This window comes from Netta rufina, assembly GCF_964035555.1.
Source record: "Netta rufina genome assembly, chromosome: 2".
Taxonomy (NCBI): Eukaryota; Metazoa; Chordata; class Aves; order Anseriformes; family Anatidae; genus Netta; species Netta rufina.
In genome coordinates this window covers 38,687,050-38,712,161 of record NC_140124.1, presented here as the reverse complement: position 1 = coordinate 38,712,161, position 25,112 = coordinate 38,687,050, and the positions used below count along the sequence as shown (strand labels likewise).

Genomic DNA, 25,112 nt, shown 5'->3' with positions numbered 1-25,112 from the left:
AAGCAAGTGTTAGAGTGATATGGACTGTCAATCTAATGGAATTAAAGTGTTATGAAAAAAATAGGACATGTATCATATTTATATTAAAACAAACAAACAAATTATCAAATGAATGCTAGTAAATATATTGCAATCCCACAAAACAGGAAGGAAAGCATAAAGGCAAAAGCAAATTCTTTTTAACTCTGCTTTATAAGAATATTAGAGATTATTAGAAAGAAGAATATATTGAAATCTAAAGAAGCATTAAGATCATAATAAAATAATTCTTTTATGTTTAGAGTAAAATTTTACATTTTACTTTATCAAAATACTTCATAAACATTAACTCAGACAAGTCTAATGGTCCTTTAGCTGAAGATAAAGGGAAGCTCTTTAATAGGCATTAGACTGAAGCCTATCACTGAAATTTACAGATAGAGATGCTTTAGAGATGCTTGACATTAGATAAGCCAAAGCACTCATCTAGCAAACAACCACTAAACAGAATTTATTAGAAAAGAACTTCTGTCCTTCTTCTGTTCTAATACACTCAGATAAATTCTGGCAGCATGAATTATCTTGAAGTAACTCTTGGCAGAGCAGAGCCAACAATGTTTGCTTTTCACCAAATGGCTGTCCTACAAGTGGTGTTCATACGCATTTATTAAAGAATGAGATTGGGCTCACATTGCTTGCTTTCATTTGAAAGCATTAGTGGGAACACTAACTGGCTACTAATTTTTGTTAACTATTTAGTAACTAATATCGAATGTCCTCTGAGGTATCAATACTGCTTTCAAATTTTGTGGAAAGTGCCAAATTATATCAAAAGCTAGTAAGGACCTACTTACATATAAAGGGGAGAAAAGTAAGTGCAAGAAAATCAGACTAGAAGCAAAATATTATAAAGCTAATAAAATTAATATTTAAAGCTCTGTAGGAAAAAAAAAAAAAAAAAAAGGTTTAAACTAAAAGATTTAGGGATTGCCATAGCAGATTAATAGATGAATAGTCGATTTAAATCAGAATAAATTATTTCTCTCTATTTCATTAGACTACTAGGATACATTATGCCATCATTAGTATTCTGAGGATGACCGTCCTCTTTCATTAACATCAATCTTAACATAGCTGGCTACTTTGGAGGACCATTCTTTCTCTTTGAAGCTATGATCATGAGCATACCGAGAATCGCCAGCACCGTGCTGTCCTTCAGGACTTCCATGGAACCTGAGCACACAAAGTAGATTGCTTGCAGGGCATCTCCCTGACGGAGGAGGTATTCCCCAGGAGCACAGAAGGAGGTTTTGATATGCAGAGACAGAGACCTGAGGCAACCACGGCTGGCACACTCAAAAAGAGAGAGCTGCAAAATCTCCTTGTTCAAGTGCATGGTGATATCTGAACGCAGCTCATCTGGGAAATCTTTTAAAAGCTGCACCAAAAAAAAAAAAAAAAAAGAGAAAGAGAAATAGGAGTGAAAATGTGAAAATATGTGCTACATTTTAATAAATCTTTACACAGATAAACACTGAGTCAAAGTATACTTGAAGCAAAGTATACTGCTTGCTTACGGGCAGAGCTCTGGACAGGCAAGCTGCAAGCCTACAACAACAGTGCTCTCTGTAGTCTGAGGGGATCTCATGCCTGAGCAATGTAGTCAGCCAACACTTGGCCAATTGTGGTCAGACAAGATAGTTTGTGGAGGGGAATCAAAGCATAAACACTGATGGTCTCTCCAGAGGCTGCTGCTGTTGTACAATAGTCAATGACTTTCAGTGACAGGTATAGAAGGTACAGAAACCGAATCTGATCCTTAACCAAATTTAATAAAGCTTGGATATCAACTCTTTTTTTTTTTTTTTTTTTTTTTTTTTTTTGTATCATTGAAGATCTTACTAGGTTCCTTCTGTTGCTAGGATGCTGTTAAATATCCCATTTTTTGCTGTTGTTGTTGCGCACACTACAAGAAGAGTCTATCAGGAAAAGAATGTTCTCAACCCAAAATCTTTCTGCTTGTTTCCACTTTATGTGTAGAGGCCAATGAGTTTTATAATGACAGATGTAACAAGAGCTCTGAAGGGAACAATTCATTCAAATAACACTCCAGCAGAGAAGAAACATTATTTCTCCCACAGCATAGTAATACATAACCTGGATAAATCATTTAGAACAAGCTAGCAAAGACACAGCCAGAAATCTGCCCTTTGTTTTTTACTGTCATGTCACTTTCTGTAAATTAGTCAATATTTAAAAATACAGGAAAATGAATAACTTAAGCATTTATACAATATCCTTCAGGCCAAATCACTTGTTTACAGGAATGCAAAGCACAAAAGAAAATGAAGGAGGGAGGAAAAGACAGTAAAATCACCCTTCCTTATAAACAAACAGAACAAAACAAAAACAAAAACAACAAACACACAGTAGTTTTTGTTTGTTTGTTTGTTTGTTTTTTGTGATGAAAGATGAAGAGCTCACTGGGGTGTTTCTGGTATCATGCTAAAGGTTTCTGATGAGTATCTCTTCAACAGTTCTAAATTTTGAAGGACTCTGAATTTGTAATATATATATGTTAATTATATTTTAATATATGTTATTAACATACTTAGAACAGATTCTTCAATAACATTTCCCTCCTGGAAATTTCCCTCCCCTCAGTTTTATTTTTAGACATGTTTTTTTTAATATGTAGTTTCACAGAAAACATGGTATCACAGACAGAAAATGATCCCCTGCTTATTACAAGTCAGCAGTCAAAACTATCAAACACACAACCCCCTCCCTAATTTGGTTACCTCATTGGAATCAATTCCATTATTGACAGACCATGTAGTTTGGAAATATTCAAGCATCCTTTGCTTTAGCTGCTGTGGCAGGTGATGGACCCGTATAAAATCCTTCAGATCCTTGGTTCTTGTGTGATAAAGGGACCATCTGGAGTACATCCTCTGAATTATGGCAGTCACATTGCCAAACACCAAGGCATGCATCAGAGCTAGGGAGGACAGAAATTAATGTGCAATGTGGAGTGACTTGTTGATTATTAAAATGTAACAGAAAATAAACACAATTTTCACAGAAAATCAGTTTCCTGATTAATAGATAAAATAAAGCTTGAGTATAAGACTCCGTGAGAAATATACAGCAGTGTTCATATTACTATTCATTTCTAGTTATAGTCATGGGACAGGATAGAGCCACATCTGTTGCAATCTAGCCAGAGTATAATACAAAATAATGCCCAAGACTATAAAGTTTATAGTCTAAAAGACTATAAGGTTTATAGTCTAAGAAAAAAGGAAACAGATATACAAATGTAGGCAGGCTTATTCAGGAAATAATTAAAAACTATTAAACAGTACAAAGACTGGACGCAGTAAACTAAATAAATTGTAATATATTTCAGAGAAATCATGCAAATAAATACAATAAGAGCATATATGAATCTAACAGGGACTATATGTAATGGAATGAGATTGTAAACAACATTTAAAGATGTATTATATTCTGGGAAACAAGATGTTAAAAAAAAAAAAAGGAAAAAGCTTTGTAATGTATAAAGTAAAAATTTGTGTAAATTAAAAAAAAAAAAAAAAAAGACATTCAAACTGACATTCTGATTTCTTATGTTGTTTGAGAACGTCAAATATGGTGTGAAATTGTTTATCAGAAAGTCCTGACATCCAGGAGTTTGCCTGCAATTAGAGACTAACATGGAGACTAAAAATACCAGAATCAGAATTGAAGAAATACCTGCAGATACAGTGAATCTGGGTTCGTCTGTGCAGAAATGTGTTTGCTGATTATCAGTGAACAAAATTACTGTAGATTGTCTGTCATGTGGTATTGATCTGAGGTATATAATATACACATTTACAAACTGTTTATTGAAAAAACTATTAAAGAGCTTGATTATTACTCTTAAGGGACATCTAGCTTTATAGTGCTTGAAAGGAAGCAGACAGACTCCTCAGAGTAGCAAAGGAATTGGTTTATAAACAAGACAAACAAGACATTGACCTCATATGGCAATTTATAGAAGTCTAGGATAAGCAGAGAAAAACAATGGGAGAAGGAGAAGGAAAATATATATATTGATGGTTAATCATCAATTAATCTTTTTGTGGAAACAGGCAGAAAATTCCTTGTTTTAGAGAGCAGAAAAATTTTACAGGCTGAGTCAAACAATAAAGAGCTTGTAAAATGTCTAGTAACATGTCATAGCTAGTAGCTATGTCTTTATTGTGAAGGGAAGGCAGAAAAATGGAGAAAACACTGCAGTGTCATGTATTTTCACAACACAGAATGCATTTAGAGGTGATTCACTGATATGTTTAAGTCAATACAAGTCCATTAGTAAAAGAAGATAAACAAACAGCACAGAAAGAAAAGGTTCAGATGTGAATATTAGAAAGAAAAAACCATGTATAATTGCAAGAACTGTAATTTCTAAGAAGAATCAGCTGGATCAACCAAACATTGTTACTGATGGTGCAGTGCATTACTGAGTCACTAATGAAGCTTAGGCAACAAAATACAGCAGATTGGCGTAAAGTTAGATACAGGATATTATAGTAGAAATATTCACCTGTGGCTGAAACAATTCAGCCAGATGTAGCTAAACAGACTGAAGACTGTGTTTTCAGCAGAGCACTGTGTTTTAAGAATGTGATATTTACTTTAAAAAGAGGGGGGAGGGAAAAAGCAGTGTATGGATGTGGTGTATGGATGCATATGTAAAAATCACTTGTATTTTGGTCAGTATTGCACAGGCTCCAGGGTTAGGAGGTGAACAGTGATCTCTGTGATGTTTTTATGGGCACAAATATCATAAGGAATTGTTAATATAGGAGAATCTATCTTTGCATATGTACACTGGAAGACAACTTCTACTGATGATGACAAGCTACTCCTGTCTGTGATAGCCATTAGATTTCTTTATTAAAGAATCACAGACCTACCCTACTTTCTGTAAAATAACTATTATTTCTGTAAAATAACTATTAGAGAACTCCATTCTCTAACATGAAGTAAGACAAATTAAAAACTTCTAGGAACCATATTTCATAAAGTGTCCTTAATTTGAATAGTTATTCTAAATTACATTTTTCTTGCTTAAGGAACGCAGGAACACTTCTGATCCCAGAATTAATATTCTGTGTATCCTAGGAATTCTTGTTATGTTTTAGTAAGTACATTTTGTCTCCAATTTTGAGAAGAAATATTACATAGAGTAGGATGTTTTATCCTCACAATAATGCTTATCTTAATTGCAATTTTAAATCTATGCACAATGAGAATTAATACCAAGAGGCAGTGATGCACATTAAAGACACACATACAAAGTACTGCTATACCAAATCATGCTACCCATTCCACCTGAAATTTCATAAACTAATGACTGTTTTAAATACTGGAAAAAAACACAAACACACACAAAAACAAACAAACAAAAACCATCATTTTTTTCCTCAAGACATCACTTTTCACTAGGAAATTTTAAAATTAAACGTCAGCCAAAACTACACTTCAAAGCATGCTTTAAGAAATGAAAATATATTATATTTTAAAGTATACAAAGTAGTATTTTGTTCCTAATAGTTTTCAAAGCAGTCTGTGCTGCATGATGGCAACTCCTCCAAGTTTCCCCCCTTGGCTGATTTACTCAAATAGGGTCTAAAATACAGTTCCTCAGGAAAACATCTGCAAACCAGCCTGCTCTGCTTTCTTACCTGGATACATCTTGTTACCTAGGCTGTTCCAGGTGTAAAGTCCTTCTTCTGCTGCTTCACAGTACCTTTACCTTTCACTTAGCAGTTCCCTCTTACTACATTCAGTCAATAACTTCCTCACAATTTACTCAGTGCACAAACACATTAGATCTACCACTCAGTAATATAAGGAATGAAAAATAAATTTCTATAGCTGGATTAAATAAAAGTGTAGGATACTTTTATAGTCTACTAAGTTTTCAGAAGGTCTACTATATCAAAATGAATTAAATATTCATCATTGTGTTACTCAGAATATTGCTGTTTTCTTGATATAAATGAATACTTCTTCCTTCATTCCAACACATTTTATGTAATGAAAGCCCCAATGCAGAGACCACATTGTATTTTAAAGCTGCATAATGTTAATGTTATGCCAAAAGTAAATTAATGTGTTCCCTGCTTTTATTTTTTCCTGACATTGTCAAAATTAAAATGATACTATTGGTGGATTCATTATAATATTAATGCTCATTTTGAGGACAGGGAAAAATAGCAATAATTAAATGAGCATTTTTAATATTACTGGATGCTGCAGATATATAGTTTATAGGGTATTCATTATGTTCCTTAGTTTCTGAGTGTCAAGTTACCAATTTCTTTTTGGCCAGTTAAATTTATGCTGTAAAATGACAACCAGTGCCTTGCAGACATGCCTTTTAGAAATGCTGGGTGGTAGAAATACCTACTAGTATTTCTAGAACAATTAGGTTACCAGAGAAAATATGAGGGGGCCTTTTGTTCTTCATAGAAGTTGTGACATCTTTGAGCTATGTGATGTACAAACTATGAAACAGAACAGCTATTTCAAAATATTTATTTATTTATTTATTTATTTTTGGAAAAAGAATACAAAGAGAGCTGCAGGTACCTTCTCTCCACTGTCTTGGATTTACCAATATCTGCAGGTGCCACTATCTCACTGGTGTTCCCAGGTACCTCATCAGGAAAGTGAACCCAACAATAAGAATAGGTAATTAACATCCGTTAGAAATACAGTGAAGAGCTCTAGGCACGACAAAAACACTGCAATTTTGAAGTGAATTTGAAGCAGTGATGTGGTAAAATCTACTTAGTGATAAATAAACTGCTTTGCCCTTATGGAACGCCCACCTACGGCTCACCCAACATTTTACCTTGCTCTGTCCTGTCTCCACTGCCTTTGTTCTGGGCTGGGTCCTTCAGATACGGATATACATGCAGCCAGATGCACTTTTAGGCTGACATCTTTGCCATTTTTCCCAGGGCTGTTGCAGTGACTGAACTGGAGCTGAACTTATTATTAAACTGACTGGAACCGTGCCTGGCATGTAACCAAAATGCAGATATTCCCAGGACACACAGCTGGCCCACACTTACTCACAATAGGAAGAGTTTGCACTTTACTGGGTAATGACTTTCGTTACCATAAATTATAAAAAGCTGGGAGATATGCCTGCTTCAGATAATTTATCCAGTTTTAAACCCCGCATAATATTTCCTTCTTTTTGTCAATTTAGAGTTTCTGTTTGTTTGATTTCGAATCAAAACCTAGCAAAATTTCAGCACCTATTTTACTCACCTCTACTCTGCCCAAACATTTTACATGATGCTTAGCATACATACTTACCTCCTATCAGCATCGTGCAAATGGAGAAGATCTTTTCAGCATCAGTATTGGCTGAAACATTTCCAAACCCAACACTTGTGAGACTGCTAAGGGTGAAATATAGGGCAGCTATATAGGCACTTCTGATTGATGGGCCTCCCAGGGTATTATTGTCATAGTAAGGAGACTCTATACGTTTTCCTAGCTCATGAAGCCAACCTGAAAAACAAATCATAAAAAAAAGACTGTTAAGGAATACTGACATCACGAATAACTATACACTCCATAGTACAATATGTCATTTTAAAATACTTATTTAGAAGACACTGCATTCTTCACACTATTCCAAGAATAAAAACATAAAAAGAACAGAAACTGTAAGAATTTATACAGCATATAAAGGACTGTTTCTCTAGAGTATTGTTTTTTAATGTATGAGTATTTATGATAAGAACAGGATTTCTGTGTTGGAATCAAATGGTTTTGAATTGCATATTACAAGTCTAATTAGCTAATTCACAAAACCCACTAAGGCACAGAAAAGACAAAAATCATCTCCTAATAACACTGCAACAAAAAATTCAACATTTTTTTTCCCATTAATTAATGCTTGGAAAGCTTTCTGAGATTCTAAAACTAAATTGTTATAACAATAATTACATATTTAGAGCTTTTTATATGATTCTCTTTACAGTAGAAAAGATTCAGACAATACAACACAATTTACAAACCAGAATTGATTTTCCAAAGATGCTTCATTAAGCATTTTCTAAATTACTAATTTAATCTTTCTTTTTCTTTCTTTTCATGTTGCTAAAGGAATGTATGTGTGCTAGATAAAGTAGAATTAGATGCTACCTCACAGACATTAAAAAAAAAAGGGGGGGGGGAGAGAAAAGTATGATTCTTCTTTTGGAAAGGGAAAACAACCTGAATGAGCTATGAGCTGCATAAATGTAATGATTTATACAAATTGAGTTACAAAAAAAAAAAAAAAAAAAAAAAAAAAGATAAAAATCAATTTATGAGCCCACTACTGTTCTGTAAGCAGTTTGCTTGGGAGAGTGAGAATCCTTCAATCCTTCCTAGATATTGAGGTATAACCATCATAACAAAATATTCCTGGCACACAGTTTGCTTTTAGAAAAAGTAGTAGGACTTCCCCCTGTCCTAAGCTGAGAGCTTTAATAATTATGTCAAGTCATGTATGTACTGAACGTCTTTCTGAAGCTTAACATCTCTCCCAGTTCACTCAGCATATATTTCTTAATTTTGGATAAAGAATGAATCCAAGTATGAACCAGGGGAAATCCTCTTGTACAAAATATTTGCAAAAGTAGGTGGTAGATTTTAAGAATCTGACTCAGTGCTTCCAAATAGGTTGGGGAAAAAGGCCTGTAAGTATTTTGGTTGGATGGTCACACTCAAAGACTTCCAGTGAACAGCTCAATGCCTATGTGGGGATAATGACAAGTGGTGTTCCTCACAGGTCAGTATTGGGACTGGCACAATTTAACATCTTTGTCAGTGACATGGACAATGAAATTGAGTGCACCCTTAGCAAGTCTGCTCATGACATCAAGGTGTGCAGTGCAGTTGACATGCTGGAGGAAAGAGGTGCCATCCAGAGGGACCTTGAAAGGCTTGAGAGGTGGACTTATGCAAACCTCATGAGGTTGAACAAGGCCAACTGCAAGATCCTGCATCTGGGTTAGGGCAATCCTAAGCACAAATACAGGCTGGGCAGAGAAGGGATGGAAAGAAAACCTGACGAAAAGAACTGTGGGTGCTGGTTGATGAGAAGCTCAACATGAGCTGGCAATGTACATTTGCAGTCCAGAAAGCCAACTTGATCTTTGGCTGCATCAAAAGCAGCGTGGCCAACAGAGCGAGGAAGATGATTCTCCCACTCTATTCTGCTCCCACAGATCTATTTTGATCCCACCTGGAGTGCTGTGTTCAGCTCTGGGGCCCCCAGCAAAAGAAGGACATGGAAGCTTTAAAACTAGTCCAGAGGAAGGCCACAAAGATGATCAAGGGGCTGGAGCATCTGTCCTTTGAAGACAGGCTGAAGGAGTTGGGGATGTTCAGCCTGGAGAAGAGAAGGCTCTGGGGAAACCTTATAGCAGCCTTCCAATACTTAAAGGGGGCCTACAGGACAGCTGGGGAGGGACTCTTTGTCAGGGTGATTTGTAGTGATGGGACTACAGTTAAAGGCTTTAAACTAAAAGAAGGTAGGTTTAGATTAGATATAAGGAGGAAATTTTTAACTGTGAGAATGGTGGGGCACTGGAACAGGCTTCCTGGAGAACATGCAGATACCCCATCCCTGGAAGTGCTCAAGGTCAGGTTGGATGGGGCTTTGAGCAACCTGATTTGAAAGGAGGTGTCCCTGCCCATGGCAGAGAGGTTGAAACTAGATGATCTTTATAGTCCCTTCCAACCCAAACTATTCTATGACTCTATTTACCCCCCAAAGCAGACTTGTTGAGTCACTACAGCTACCACACAGGGCCATCCTCAACACTACACTCTCTTGCATGCTAGCCTACAGAGAAAGCTAAGCCAGAAGGACTGGGTAATAACAGCATAAGATCTAGTCATGCCTGGTAGAGAGCATCGATTACAAACAGCTATTTTGTATCTGTGGCTCCCAATTAACTAAAATGAAAGAAAAGCAACATAACTGAACTCATGCTGGCAACCCAGCTACAAGGTATGTTGTGAGGTAAGTAGTGTCAGTGTGTACAGGCAGTAATCACATGGGGCAGGCACAATATAAGATGGTTGAATTTAATTGAGAATTGTAGCAAATAATTAGAAGTGTCTATGCATCAATATCTGCTGAGCTCTAATTGGCAACAACTTAAGCTGCTGCATACAAATAATCAATACTGTAAGGACTAACACCGCAGAAACTTGAAGCAAGTAAGTCGTTCCACAGTTATTGTGGTTATATTATCAGGGTTGCACTGACTAGCCTGGTTTGGGTCCTCTTGCTGCTCCCTTCCAGTAGTGTAATCTCAGAAAAAAATAATTTCTCCAACAATGATATGGCCCTTTATACAGCTGATTTCACTCCTTTGCCTGTATTAGAGAATGTAATCCCATACATTAAAGAGTAAAAATCTAGCAAAATCCCAAAATACAGAATCTATACAAAATACAAAATGTAGCAAAATACAGAGAGTAGAGCTAATAAAAGTCTATCTAAACATAATATACAGAAGCACAATTGTAGATTTCAACTTCAGGTTTTGAAAATATTCTAAAAGCTTTGAAAATATTCTAAAGCATATGAAGAACTTAAAAATTGACACAAATTAAATATGTTATTTTAAATAACTGTAACTGATGTGTGGATACTGAAATAACATCCCTTAGGAAAAAATCTCTTTCCTGGGAAGGTTCTAAAAGCCACCAATTCTTGGCCTTTTTGTTCCCACTCTTCTGCCCTTTGTTACATGATTAATTTCACATTCATTGTTAGAAAGGGTCATATCACAATTTATTTCAAGTAACTTTGTACAAAACAGTACCAGCCTCACTTTTAGGCAACTACATTACCTTTGTTAGCCAACAAAGGCAAATGAGCCTGTTCTTTAATTGACAGATACACTTAAACTTGCTTCTCCTTTACAACATACTTTATGTTCAAGGCTATTAAGTTAAGAGAAAAAAAAAAAAAAAAAAAAAAAACCTAATAAAACATCATCGCAAAAGATCCATTATTAGTAACTGAGACATGGTGCCAAAATATGTGCTTAAAGTGTATCAAACAGTATAAATCTCTATATGAGTTCAATAATAATTCTACTAGTGAAATACCAAATACAATATTAACATTTTACAGTTGCAAACAAACACTTCTAGCTAAGGAAGTCTCATTGTTACTCAAGAATAGTTCACCACTCTGTGCCCAGTTCTGTGATGTAACTTAGGATCAGATGAATAAGCTTAATCGGTAAGATGAATGACTTATCATTGAGCTACAACAGTAACAATTAGCAAATGTTAGCAATTGTTAACAATTTCTACAAAAGGCTTGCTATGTAAAGAGAAGTCATTTGATAACTTTCATTAAAGAGATTTGAGAGACTATGAGATTTGAAAGAGAAATGCAAATCTTAAAGTGAAAACCAGATAAATATATTATTCTGATCTGTAGGTAAGGACATGATAAACAGCTTCTCATTTCTATTTTATCTGTTAAAGATTATTCTAATCAGGACCTTTTGAAGAAATGATACAGAATTACGTTTCAGCCAGAGTATATATAATGCTCCAAGATCTTCCAAATCAGTTATACTTCTGAGATATTTGTTGATAGCAAAATATTTTTTCCTGGTGGAGGTAAAGACAAGAAACTGTTGTCTGTAAATATTTTCATTACCCGATAGTCGTGAGAACAGAAACAATGCCTTTTGATTCCTGTAGGTAACAGCTCTCAGCAAATTCTCTGGCAAACTTGGGTAATTAATTTCTGCCCTCAGGGAAGAAGAGAAAAAATAAATATACCTCATAGTCAAAGAGGGAGCATCCTAGAATTAAGCATTATGAAACTTGTCTGGTTCTCAATTAGCATTACCTGGATATAGATCTATGACTTTGAAAACATATTAAAACATCAGTTAACATAATTAAGAGGGAAAAAGGGAAAAAGAACTCTTTTCAAAGGGAAAAAGAACACCTGTGTAATCAACTCCCTTTAGAAAAGTCAGTAGCAATTGGTATCCAGCTTCACTAGGCTACTTTTTATCTCTATCTATCTATCTATCTATCTATCTATCTTTTGTCTATATCTGGGAAGTGTTCACTTACCAGAAGAAATAAACATGAATTTATGCATTTGTAGATGATGTACTTTACAACTATCTGTAAAGCACATTATGTCACTTACAAGACATTCAGAAACTCAGTCTTCCCTGAGTTTTGTGCTTGCACTTTATAGAGCAGGTAAGTCACTCCATAAATATAGATTCATGTTGTACTATTACTTAGATTTTCCTTTTATGACAGACACTTAATATACCGAAATTTTAACTATGTTATGTGGTATTTAATTTAAGCAACTTAGAAAATAGTTGCATTATCTAACTAATTAATTACTAATACAATTTATTCTACAAAACAGACAGTTGTTTTTTTTCTTTCTTCCCCAGTTAGAAAGTAAACCAAAACTTTCTTATTTGTTTTGGACTACTGCATCAGGAAGTGGAAAAAGGTATGTTTGAAGACTGTCTCTCAGAGTATCCCCAAGCACCTGAAAGCAGGAATGCTTCCCTCAAGATCAAGTGGTCATGATGCTGCAACAAGGGTGGGACAAACCTTCTCTCAGCTGTGGCTGAGAGAATAATTCAGGGGGCCTTTCCCTTTTTGCTAGGAAACAAAGGTAGGGAGGCCTATCTCCCCCTTCACCATTATCTTTTTATCTTTAAAGAGTATTTGAACTTCATTTATGGCCAGAACATATTCATTTATTGGCTCTTTCATCCAATAAAATAAACAATGTTATGTAGTAGGGAAAGGGAATATGTTATGAATGACTATAGGCCATAACCTATGTTCATAACCTAAAGGTCCAGTATGGGTTTTCTTTAAGGGCTATGTTTCGGTTTCAAGAATATTTTTTCTGATTCAGCTAAAAAACTTTTGGGCTCTAAATGAAAATACAAAAAAAATGACAGTGGCTTTATTAGATGCTACTTATACTTTATACTTCTACAAAACCACACCTGACAGACTTGACTATAGAACAGACTTACACTTTATAGAAAAATCACAAGTTTATCATATTCTAAGTGCTCACTGTTGTAATTAAAACAGTAGAATTGATCAAAGGATAAGAAAAATGGAGTATCTTGTGTGTGTCTTGAGTGTATATTGAAACTGATAGTTCATGTGATTTTATTAACACACAAAATAACAGCAGTCACAATCCCAGAACTGTACCTTGGAACATAGGAAATATAAACAGGCACCCAAATAGTAAAATAAAAAAACAAAACAAAAAACCTTTTAACACAGAAGTTTGTGTATGTTATGCCTGCTAATCTAAGTAGAAGCAAACAGTTTGAGGTTAGTAAGGAAAAAAAAAAAAGTAGACAAGAAATTATATCCTTTATCAATGGGATAAATTTTTTAATGAAAACAACCATGTGCACTGAGGGGTTTCCCACTGCAGCAGTCCCTGGTCACTACTGACAGCTCCTTATTTCAGATCTACAGCCAGGAAACAAGGAGCTGCAGGTGTGCACAGGAAATCACACTAGCTCTTTATTACAAAGTTTTATACTCGAATCTACAAAAGATATCTCGTATTTCAATTTATAATGGTCAAAATCTGTTGCAAAGATCCCTCCAACATCAGTGAATCCAAGATTTTAGCCCATATCTCTACTGTTTCCATGTTTTGTTGGGCTAAAAACAGGCTGGATAGCCAGGCCCAAAGAGTTGTGGTGAATGGAGTTAAATCCAGCTGGAGGCCGGTCACTAGTGGAGCCCCCCAGGGCTCAGTACGAGGGCCAGTTCTCTTTAAAATCTTTATCAATGATCTGGATGAAGGGATTAAGTAACTCAGTAAGTTTGCAGATGACACCAAGTTAGGTACATGTGTCAATCTGCTCAAGGGTAGGAAGGCTCTGCAGAACGATCTAGATAGGCTGGACCAATGGGCTGAGGCCAAGTGTATGAAATTCAACAAGGCCAAGTGCCGGGTCCTGCACTTGGGGCACAACAACTCCAAGCAGCGCTTCAGGCTGGGAGATGAGTGATTAGAAAGCTGCCTGCCAGAGAAGGACCTGGGAGTGATGGTTGATAGTCAGCTGAATATGAGCCAGCAGTGTGCTCAGGTGACCAACAGCATCCTAGCTTGTATGTGGCCAGCAGGACAAGTGATTGTCCCCCTGTATTCGGCTCTGGCGAGGCTCCACCTTGAGTACTGTTTTCAGTTTTGAGCCCCTCACTACAAGAAGGATATCGAGGTGCTTGAGTGAGTCCAGAGAAGGGCAACAAAGCTGATGAGGGGTCTGGAGAATAAGTCTTATGAGGAGTGGCTGAGGGAGCTGGGATTGTTCAGTCTGGAGAAGAGGAGGCTCAGGGACAACCTTATCACTTTCTATATGACAGGAGCACTCATACTTCCAACCCCACTTTTCTTAACTTTTCAAATAGAAAGCCCTACAACCTTGAAGATGTCATACAGCTGCACGTTCTAGGACTGTGTAAACACAGCTGCATCATGTATGCCCAGATAGCACAGTTGTACAATAGTAAAAAATAGGGCATGTGTCCTTGCTTTTCATGAACCTATGCTGACTGAGCCTGATTACCTGGTTGTCCCACATATGCTGCATGATTCCATTCAAGATGACATGTTCCATTACCTTTCCTGGCATCGAGGTCAGGCTGACACACCTGCAGTTCTCTGGGTCCTCCTTACAACCCTTCTTATAGATGGGCATCACATGACTAGCAAGTCTCTAGTCATCCGAGACCTTTCTGGATGACCATGACTGCTGATAGGTGATGGAAAGCGGCCCAGCAATCACATCTGTCAATTCCCTCAGCACCCTTGCATGGATCCCATTTGGCCCCATGGACTTGTGACAGTCCAGGTGGAACAATAGGTCTCTAACTGTTTCCACCTGATATCTTTGCATCTATCTCATTTCTTTATCAAAAACATCTAATCAATGTTTATAAATACATGAAGTGTGGGAGAAAAAGAGATATAGCCAACCTCTTTTCAATGGTTCTTGGGGACAGGACAAGGGACAATGGCCAAAAAATGGAGCACAGGAAGTTCCAATCCAATATGTGAAAGGAAATCCAATATACAAAAGAAAATCCAATATGTGACTTCTTCACAGTGAGGGTGACGGAGCACTGGAACAGGTTGCCCAGGGAGGTCGTGTAGTCTCCTTCTCTGGAGATATTCAAGACCTGTCTGGAGGCCTACCTGTGCAATTTGCTCTAGGGAATCAGCTTTAGCAGGAGGGTTGGAGCCTATGATTTCTTGAGGTCCCTTCCAACCCCTATAATTCTGTGATTCTGTGATTTATTATGGACCAAATAATAATGATAATAATAATAACAATAATAACAACAAACCACTGGATTTGCAGATATGTTAGATGAAGTCATAATACTCTTCTAGGCTTTGGGAATTTTACCTTTGATTTTATCATCTATGCCATCACCAAGAGAAAGTTTGAACTTGGACACTGAGCAGTCAGAAAAGAAAAATAAAGATGAAAATAGAAGGCCCATGTATGCTCTGTTGTTTCATAAAGCTTACAGACTGAAGATACATTAATTTCTTCAATTGAAAGCATCTGATTAATTTTGAAATGCCTGCCTCAAATTTATCCTTTGTGGACATATGGACTAGTATTTTTCTTGGACTTTGGTCTAGAGAAAACCATCTCTTTCCCTAGAACCTTATGAAAATTATGAAAAGTTTTTAAACAGTCAGGAAACATGCAATGAGACAGATGTTTTAGGCTTTTGAAACCCAAGGAGCTTTCCAAACTAAATGTGTACTCCCTCTGGTAGCAGCGTTTTTAGATACAAGCTTAACCTTTGTCAAGTCTACTGAAAATGAATTTAATTTGAAAAGTGACATCCTATGGAATTCTTTTGTAAGGCTGACTAATGCTCTTTGTAAATAAATTGGCTGTTGTATTTCTAATTGAATATAAGCTTAGAAGCTATTGTACAAATAATTACATTTTGTAGAGCTTTAACTCATGTAACTAGACAAAGTCATAACAAGATATTGACCGTTGTACTCACTGAAAATGAAGCTTTCATGGTGCAATAAATATTCAACGAACTTAGTAGTTTCAGGATGAAGAGGTGCTCAATCAAGGGATTAAAAAAAAAAAAAAAAAAACACCAAAAACACAACACACAAAAAAACAAACAACAAACCTAAGATCTAAGTGCAATATCACTAATAACAACAAAAACACAGCTGAACGCACAGAAGTGCCAAAAAAATGACAATTAAGTTTTAATTATTTGACAAAACTCAACTCTAAATTGACTGTGAGAAGGCTGCAAATATCATTGCTTATAGTAAGAAAGTAAATTTGTATATCCTTGCGATAAAATTGATGTGCCTTTGGGAATACTGGCAAAATTCCTCCATGGGAAACATTTAATCCATTTCATCTCTAGTCATCAACAATATTTGGTCTACATGTATTAAATAATTAATATTTTCATTTAAGAAAGCCACAGGTGCAAGGAGAGAGACTTTATTCAAGAGGAGCCTTTAATTCAACCCAATGAAAATACTATAACATGTTCATGGATTATAATACCCTTTCCAAAGTTTCTCTGGTTGATCACTCCAGGAGACATTCATAGCTTGTAACTGATAAAGAAATAGGACTGATTTACAATGCTTGTAATACTAGCATTTTGTAAAAAACATTGTCAGAAAGACACCTTTTAAAAAATACTTGTTTAGTGAAGCAAGAACAGGCTGAAATACTGTAGCTTTGCCACCTAATGCAAAATACTATGTAAACACTGCACAAAGAACAGTGTACCTGAATTACCAACAGCTGCACACAATTCAAGCTCCAGATTCTTCACAAAACTTCATCATGTGCTTGCATGAAACATTAACATTACTAGATGATGAAATCCCAACTTATTTTGACTGCAAAATAAAGTTTTGCTCTTTTTCTGCAGCTTTGTTTGTCTAGACGATCTCCTGGGGACCAGTCTAGACACAGTATCAGAGTCAGAACCTCAGATATTTCTTAAGGTGCAAAATATAGATAGTTCATGTGAATTAGTTACTTACATTTTTCCTTCAAAATGTGGATAAAAACTCTCTTTCCAAAGAAGTTATTTCATGTCTACAGCTACAGAGCATTCTGGTGAAATATGAAAGAAGAGATGGGACCAGGATGGGTGGAGACAAGTCTTTTTGAGCGGAGCTCCAAGACAGTCTCCAAACGGTTAGTTGGTGCTCTGCATAACCCTAGAGGTTAATGCCGGACTTTTCCTCCATTTGTCATGTGCAATGGGAACTTGATTGATGAGCTTGCCCTGTTTGGTGGGCTGTCCGAGGCTGGCTTGGCAGGCTTTGGATGGCTTGTCACTATAACCTCAACCTGTGTTATTACTTTGCTGCAGACTATGTCTCTGGGGCACTCAACTGATATTCTGTAGATGAATAAACAATCCAGAGAGTTAGACAGATCTTTTGTTCATGATGTTGAGGAACTCTCCAATACATCTTTGCCACAGTCTCCTAGTATAACACAAATATAAATATTTCCTTTACAGTAGAGATGTGTTTATTCCAAGATCTGACTCTATTACACATAAGGTCCTGTTTTAAGATCTAACTAAACAGATTTGCAAAGAACATATTTCCCTTAATATTTTATATTTCTCTAAATATTTTTGCTTACTGTTGCATAGAATCTCCAGTGTAAAAGGTAAGTGCACCTGCATTCCTGTAGAACTAGGACATAAGTTGCTCAGTCTCATTTATCAAGTAGATAAATGTAGAAAAGAAACACACTGGATACTCTTTTCCATGGCATGCATGCACAGATCTTCTCTACAGTAACTCGTCAGACGGCTATATTTAGATACATGGGAGATTTATATCTTTCTTGCTTTTGCAAGCCAGCGGTTTTTTCTTCTTCCACACTTCATTGAAAAGATCAAATGGGGATGTCTGCAATATCCACTTTTGTGACAGTCAGTTAATATGCAAAAAGTACTGTATATATCTAAATATTTTAATGGAACTATTTTATTTTTATTTTTTATTTTTTATTTTTAACCAGCAAAGGGTATTGATATAGCTCTGATGCCATTGATTTATTTGCAGTGAAGACAAATGACTTTATTCTTAATTATCCTTGTTCACCAAGAAAAAAAGTTTGTAATAAACTAAAATAAATTAAATCTTTTTTTTTTTTTTTTTTTTTTTGTCATCTCATATAATGTTCACTTAATTTTTAAGTTATAGGTAAAACATGCAAGGCTAAAAATATAAGTAATTTAAGAAATAAAATTAAACTCTATCACTGGAAATAAATAAATAATTTGTAAATCATCTACTTTTCAAAGAGTCTCAGCATTGAGAGTCTCAGCATTGAGAACATTGCTGTTCCTTAGGCATAGTGAATGCTAGTCATTTTCTAGGCTATCAAACACCTTGCAGCTAAGTGTGGAATTAGAAATGTTAGTGTTCTTAGTTCACTCAGTGAAAAGAGCATGTTCATATATGCCCTCTTTGCTTCCCTGTGCTCCATCAATCTGTACCCATCTGTTAGAGCTTTTCTTATCTCATATTTAGAATTTAATACCCTTTTGAGCAGCCTTTCTATTCTGTGTTAATTGAGCAATGGAGACGAGAGGGTCCTGACCCATAACTAGGATCCCAGATGCTGTTCCAATAAAATTAACGGTTCTGACACTTTTTTTATGTTGTCAACTGAAGTGTTAGGAACCTGCTTTGCAGTTTTATATGTTCAGAGTCCAATTTTTGCAGAAAAAGGTTAGAGCTACTACAGGTGATATGTTCCTCTTTCTTTTAAGAAATTATTACCCTCCTCCTTAAGACAATATGAATCACACTAAAATGAAACATTTGTTATCAAAATATGAAAAAAAATACCCCCCCAAAACAAACAAACAAAAAACTTAACATCAGGTTTTAAGCTGCCAGCAAAATTGTGGATGCATGTATGCAGTGTGCCATAGTCTAATCATGTAATTCTTATCATAGTTGGTAAATTAATTTCACCTCTGCCCTGATGTTCTCATCTGTTCAGTTCTCACCACCAAAGAAACTCAAGCTAGAGTCTTTCGACACTTCATTTATATGACAATTTCTTGTTCCTGACAGTGAGTTTAATATACTCACTTGTGAAACAGAATCTGTAAATAGACTCTCCTGGATGCAATGACAGAGGTAGTCTATACCTTAAAATCTCTGTAAAACAAAGAGATACTTATTTGCAGCAAGAAGATCACATATTTTATAAAAACAGTGAAGAGTGCTACACTCTGTGCTACTACTGCCTGTTAGCTAGTAGTCTGCAGTAAGAGTTATCTCTGCTTCTCAAAGCTAACTAATACAATTGTCAACCCTGCCTCACTTCTGCCACTCCAGCAATCATGGCAATTTTCAGCAATTTCTATCCATTTAAATGCAGCCTCCCAACTTTACAAAACAGGGGCAGATGCCTCAGCACATAAATATTTCCTTGAGTAAGTCTAATTACAAATGAAAGGATTAATTCAGAGTTGCAAAAACACCATGCTAGTTTTCATATGGCTACTCAGCATAATCACACAGGGGATGATATGAGAGTAAGAGGTCAATTCAGGTCATTATAGACTGTTACAGTGTACGTGACCTCCATTTCTCCTTGTCTTCTACACTAATAGCATCCATGTTAGTTAGGTAACAGCTAAGTATGCTAACACTCACCACAATCCTATCCTTGCTTGCTTCATAGATTCCACAATATAATCTAAATCTTTTCTTCTGCATTCTTACTTAAGAAGCCATTCCATTGCTTTCTTTGGAACAATGCTGCCCTAACCAGGCAGTCATATAATAAACACTACATTAAATTAACACACTGTTTCTATTAACACAATGTTTCTATTGTTTTACATATCAACTAGTGTTACACAGAAATCCTTCATTTACTCTTGCCTTCTCTTAATATTCTAATCCTTGAATAACCTAAGTAACAATAATTTCAATATGATTTTTTCTACGTATCATTTGAATGAAGCAAGTTGAGATCCAAATACAGTGAGCTTTTGTGAGGGGGTACAACAGGGGGTACCTCACTCCAAGGGTATATCTTAACATCATAGCAAAACAAGAAAGCTAGTGTGTCAATGGGAAAGCACTCCATGTGTTTAAAGTGACAGTTCTGAGACTAAAACACCCATATCTACAGACCTGAGAAGTCATTTTGAAGGGTGTGATATAATCCTATGCGTTGGCATTTTTATCTATAGTTATCTTACATCTGACAATGAAAAATGATTTGGTATAATTAGGTATAAGTTTTTTACAGAATCTGGCTTGTGTAAAATTTTATAGAATGTAGAATGTCATGACCTCACAATCTTTTTTCTTTTTTTTTTTTTTTCTGAAAGTAGTTACTAGTTCACCTTAAACATTGTCAACCAAAGGTACAAAAGAAGCATGAAGGTCAGTTAAAATGGAAGAGAGTCTGGAAAGAAAAGAGTCTTGAATAATTTCTTCATTTTTATATGGAAATTATCTTCTATTCTGGTAACAAGAAAACCCTTCTTTCAACAAACTGTTGCTCTGCTGAAGGGCAGAAAAAAAGATAGATAAATAGAAAGTAGGAATATACATAAATGACATTTCTAGATTAAAAATGTAATGAATGTTTGCACTGTAGAAAGAAAAAATACAGCAGGCACTATGGGATCACTATGGAATACAATATGACATTCTAAAACGCTAGGGTTTCTACCTAAAAGATGTGGCTGATAGAGGCAGTCCAGTCAAATAAAATGCAGCTGCTGAAAAGGTTTCAAAAAATGTTGTGAAGACTTCCCATTTTTAAGTTGGATTGAGACATACTAATTTTAACAACCAGGCCATGGTCTTTGAAACCAGAGGTAGTAACTTCTGAGAAATTTTAACAAAACCTCCTACTCCAGCAATGTGTAATATACACTAATGTTTTAGCAAAACAGTACAAAGTTCTCCATGAAGTGTAGTGTAATCCCAGAACAAGATGTCCAAAGGAGATGGAGGAGTCTCCATTCTTGCTAGCTTTCATGATTTGAGTGGAACTGATTTGATTAATTGCTGATGATAGTCCTACTTCAGCCAGCTGGCTGAACTAGCTAAACTCCAGGGGTTCTTTCCAGCCAAAACTCTATGATCAGAAGTACAGCATTTAAGCATAAAGAGTCTGATGTAATGACTGACTGAGCAATGTTTTTATACAGAATATTTGCAACTTTTAAGAAATTACACTATACAATATTTCTGTTACAGAAGCTGTGTGGAAAGATCATGGTGTTATTTTGCCTCTTGGGACTATTTCCTCATTGGGTGTATACTAAGCAGATTTTCCCCCTGTACATGGCACTGAAAATTTCTATTACACTTGGAGATAGCAATAGTGTAATTTCTATTACACTTGGTCCAGATGCAGTTTTTCCACTGAGATAAAAAATGCTTTGTGGAATTAATGTAGGTAATCTGCAGTTAGACGCAGCAGGGCATTTTCAACTTTGTCAAACATCACGGGCTTCATCCACACACCAGATTTTTACTTTTCACTTAAAAATTGTACAAAATTTTTGTCCTAGGTACAAAACCTTGGAATTGTATTACTGAATACATAAAAACCTCATAATCCTTTTAATAAGGTACTTTAATTCCTATCTCGTCTGGACTGAAAATCCAATGGGGTATTTCAGTCCTGGGGTATTTTGTGATTGCTAAAATGGTTCAATCAGAAGGCAAGGTTTGGTATATAAAGGAAAAGGTAGTTTAATCAAGAAACTGAACCTGTAGAAAAGAACAGCAGGGAAGAATGACAGAATAAAACTTACTAAGGCTCAAAGCGGCTGAGATTAACAAATTAATGTTAAACTTTACAGAAAGGAAATGTTTCAGTTCAGTTCAACAAGTGGTTTGCTACAACTCTGTCAAACACAGAATGTTTTGGGTTTTCAAATGCAAAACTGAATGATTTCCACAAAATTAGATTTAAGGTTATATTTAGATTTAAATTTACATTGTAAATCCTGACAAGGTATGGTATATGTAGGTCTGAAATGTGGGATGCTTGTTGATTTAAAAAAAACCAAAAACTTTCCTAAAATGTATGTATTACTTGTAAAGCAGGAAGAAAAGTAGGGCCACATTTTCAGATAAACCTTTATGAGACCTATATAGGTAGGTCCTCACCTGGCACAGAACGTGTTTCCACATGAATTTCCAGCATATGGTGAGGTGATTGTAAGTGTGAGTATAAACCTATTTGTGGCAGTTAAATTTCTCTATGTCTATTCTAAAAGTCTGACAAACAAGTAAAAACAAACAAACAAACAAACAAACAAGCCAAACAAAACAAAATCAACCTCTGCTCATATTGTATGAAAAATTCTAATTCTAATTATATGCAAATAGGAAAAGGCTGAACTTTCTCTTCAAAATCTAGATGAACTTTCCCTCCCTAATCCAAAATTTCCCTCCTTATACCAAACTGTAAGACAACCAGATAAAAGAAAAAGATTTCTTTCATAAATATTTCTTACCATAAGTTTATTTGAATCATGTCACAAATCTAGTATTCTACACTGGAATTATTTTAATTATTTATGTATTTATCACAATTTAAAGAAATATTTCAAAGCTGTTTTGAAATGACTAAATACATTTATTCACTATAATTTATTCATGATTATAATTAAACTATTTTAGTTCTTAGAAGAGGAGAAAGTCATTCTCATTTCATATTTCTTTTTCAACTGTGTTAGGCTATTTTATCACTGGTAAATACTTCAATATTGTGGTACTTCCTTGTTTTTGTTTGTTTGTTTGTTTTCAAATAATATACAAGGTAATAAATGCAGTTTGTAATTATCTGTGAGATGGGTGCTTTGAAAATTCTCATGGCTTCAAAGTAGTTGTCTTGCTTTATCCAATTAATATATTCATTAGTCATATATCACAATCCACAGGTTAATTATTTTATGAAAGTGTTGCAAGAAATAACCCAAATGTAGAGACGGAGTCTCTAAGACACTGATGGCCCAGAATACTTCACAAGAATGGCAGCCATAAATCATTTCCTTCATATACTAACTAGAAATTAATTTTCAGCCAGATTATTTAACTCCTCCTGATATCCAAAATAGACAAACAGATGTATGTATATATACACACACACACACAAAAGGACCTTCAATACAATTTTCCCAGGTTATACAGAATTATAAATCATTTTAATAAATTGAAAATGTTAGCACTTATGCAAGATACAACTGTATCTTTTATTCCTTTTCTTAAAACCAGCCCTTAAAATTTAGAAAGGACAAGAGTTCCAAAGTAATAGATTGTGTGCAGATGAAAAGGAGATTAAAATCAAACATTCAGGTACAGAGATGGGAGATTGAGATGAACAACTGATCATGGCTTGTGAATGATGTCCTATGCAATTCAGTCAGCATAAAGTTTATTTTTCCCTGCAAGAATTCATAAATCTACACATGCCATTTCTAACCTGATGAATGTGTGTGTTTGGAGCAGTGAAGCTAACCCAATATTTTATTCTAGAATACAGATTTTTAGCCAAGTGTCCTAGATATAAAAAGAATAAAAACCTGAAATGAGAATGGAGGTATTCTATGGAAATGTAAATAAGTGAAGAATGACATGTTTTTAAAGCTTCTCCTAAAGTGAACATACCTGAATTTGTACAAAAGTACAAAAGTAAATATTTATTTATTTATGCTCTAATAACCCCCTCCTTAGTCTGGGTGTTATAAGTGATACTGTGGGTGGAATAACAAAAATTTGCAGATGAATTTCTGGTGGTCAGCAAGGAAATTTTGGAAGACAATTACACGAATTATACCTGACAACTTTGACTGTCTAAGGGAAGCAGCCTCCTGACTCTTGGCCTTCTCCTAATCTTCTCGCTACATTCAAGACAGGTGAGTTTCAACAGCTCATATGGCTCCCTCAGAATATAATCTGTTTCTTATAGCAACAGATCTAAAAGTCTTTTCTTATATTTGTTAGGAATTTGAAAGGGAATTGCATATAATAATTCAAAACCACAGATACACAATAAGAACCCTTATCTATACGTTAATCAGATAATTGTTAAACATATAGAAATGAGCACCAATGCATTGAAGTTAAAGGAATTACAGTGGTAGGATCAGTCAGGAGCCTCAACACAGTTGAGCATCTATTCTGTCTGTCAACTGAAAATTAATCTTATTTTTACAGATGGCTGAAAATCATGCCGTGTGTCATGGTAACATCTGTTTAACCCACGAAACAAGTGAGGAGAACAACATGGAATGTAATAGCAAAGAATTTAACAAAGCTTTTTATCAGACATGTTTTTATCAGATATGAGTTAAGCTGCTGCACACAAAGTGACTGCTTTCTGAGGAGGAAAAGCTTGCTGAGGTAAAGATCTCTAGCACCTCAAGGCTGTGTCCACAATGACTATATTCCAAATACTCCACATAGTCAGTTAAAATATCAACATAAGAGCTATGTAAGAGATATTGAAGATCTAGATTTTAACACTAGTAAATACTTCATCATGGCAGTTCATCAATAATATCCTCACCATCCTCCCTCCCCATCTTTCTCATTTGGCACAACATGGCAAAAAAAAAAAAATAAGGAGGAAAAAGGGCTTACAATTGCAACCACTAAGAACAAAACACATATACTTTTCTGTTCTGTGTATTTTCATAGGGAGAACATTATCACTCCCATTGCCCCAATCCAAATGCAAATTAAGCACCTTATTTATTAAAATTGGCCAGAGGAAGAGATACAGAGAACCAAATGCTACTCCCACTAAAGTCAATGTTGTGAGATCTGGGCTATGGTGCATATCTGATAACACAGCAAGGTTCAAAATGCTATGTTACAGCATTACAGTTTAAAATGTTGGTTTCCAGTGTTAGCAAGATCTTGGTCTTGAATCCTTGACACAAGCTTTCTGAGCTTTTTTTTTTTTTTT

At 35.4% G+C, this 25,112-nt stretch overlaps 1 protein-coding gene across 1 annotated transcript in view; it reads right to left on the bottom strand.

The window, feature by feature from the left end:
* Positions 1-25,112, bottom strand: part of KCNH8 (potassium voltage-gated channel subfamily H member 8) — a gene marked incomplete at both ends in the record, with an annotated part of 182,167 nt that overhangs the window by 35,335 nt on the left and 121,720 nt on the right. The window contains 3 exons of the mRNA XM_084306762.1: positions 1,168-1,417; positions 2,781-2,980; positions 7,366-7,563. Of these exons, the coding sequence (XP_084162888.1) occupies positions 1,168-1,417; positions 2,781-2,980; positions 7,366-7,563 (648 nt within the window). The remainder of the gene's footprint in view (positions 1-1,167; positions 1,418-2,780; positions 2,981-7,365; positions 7,564-25,112) is intronic.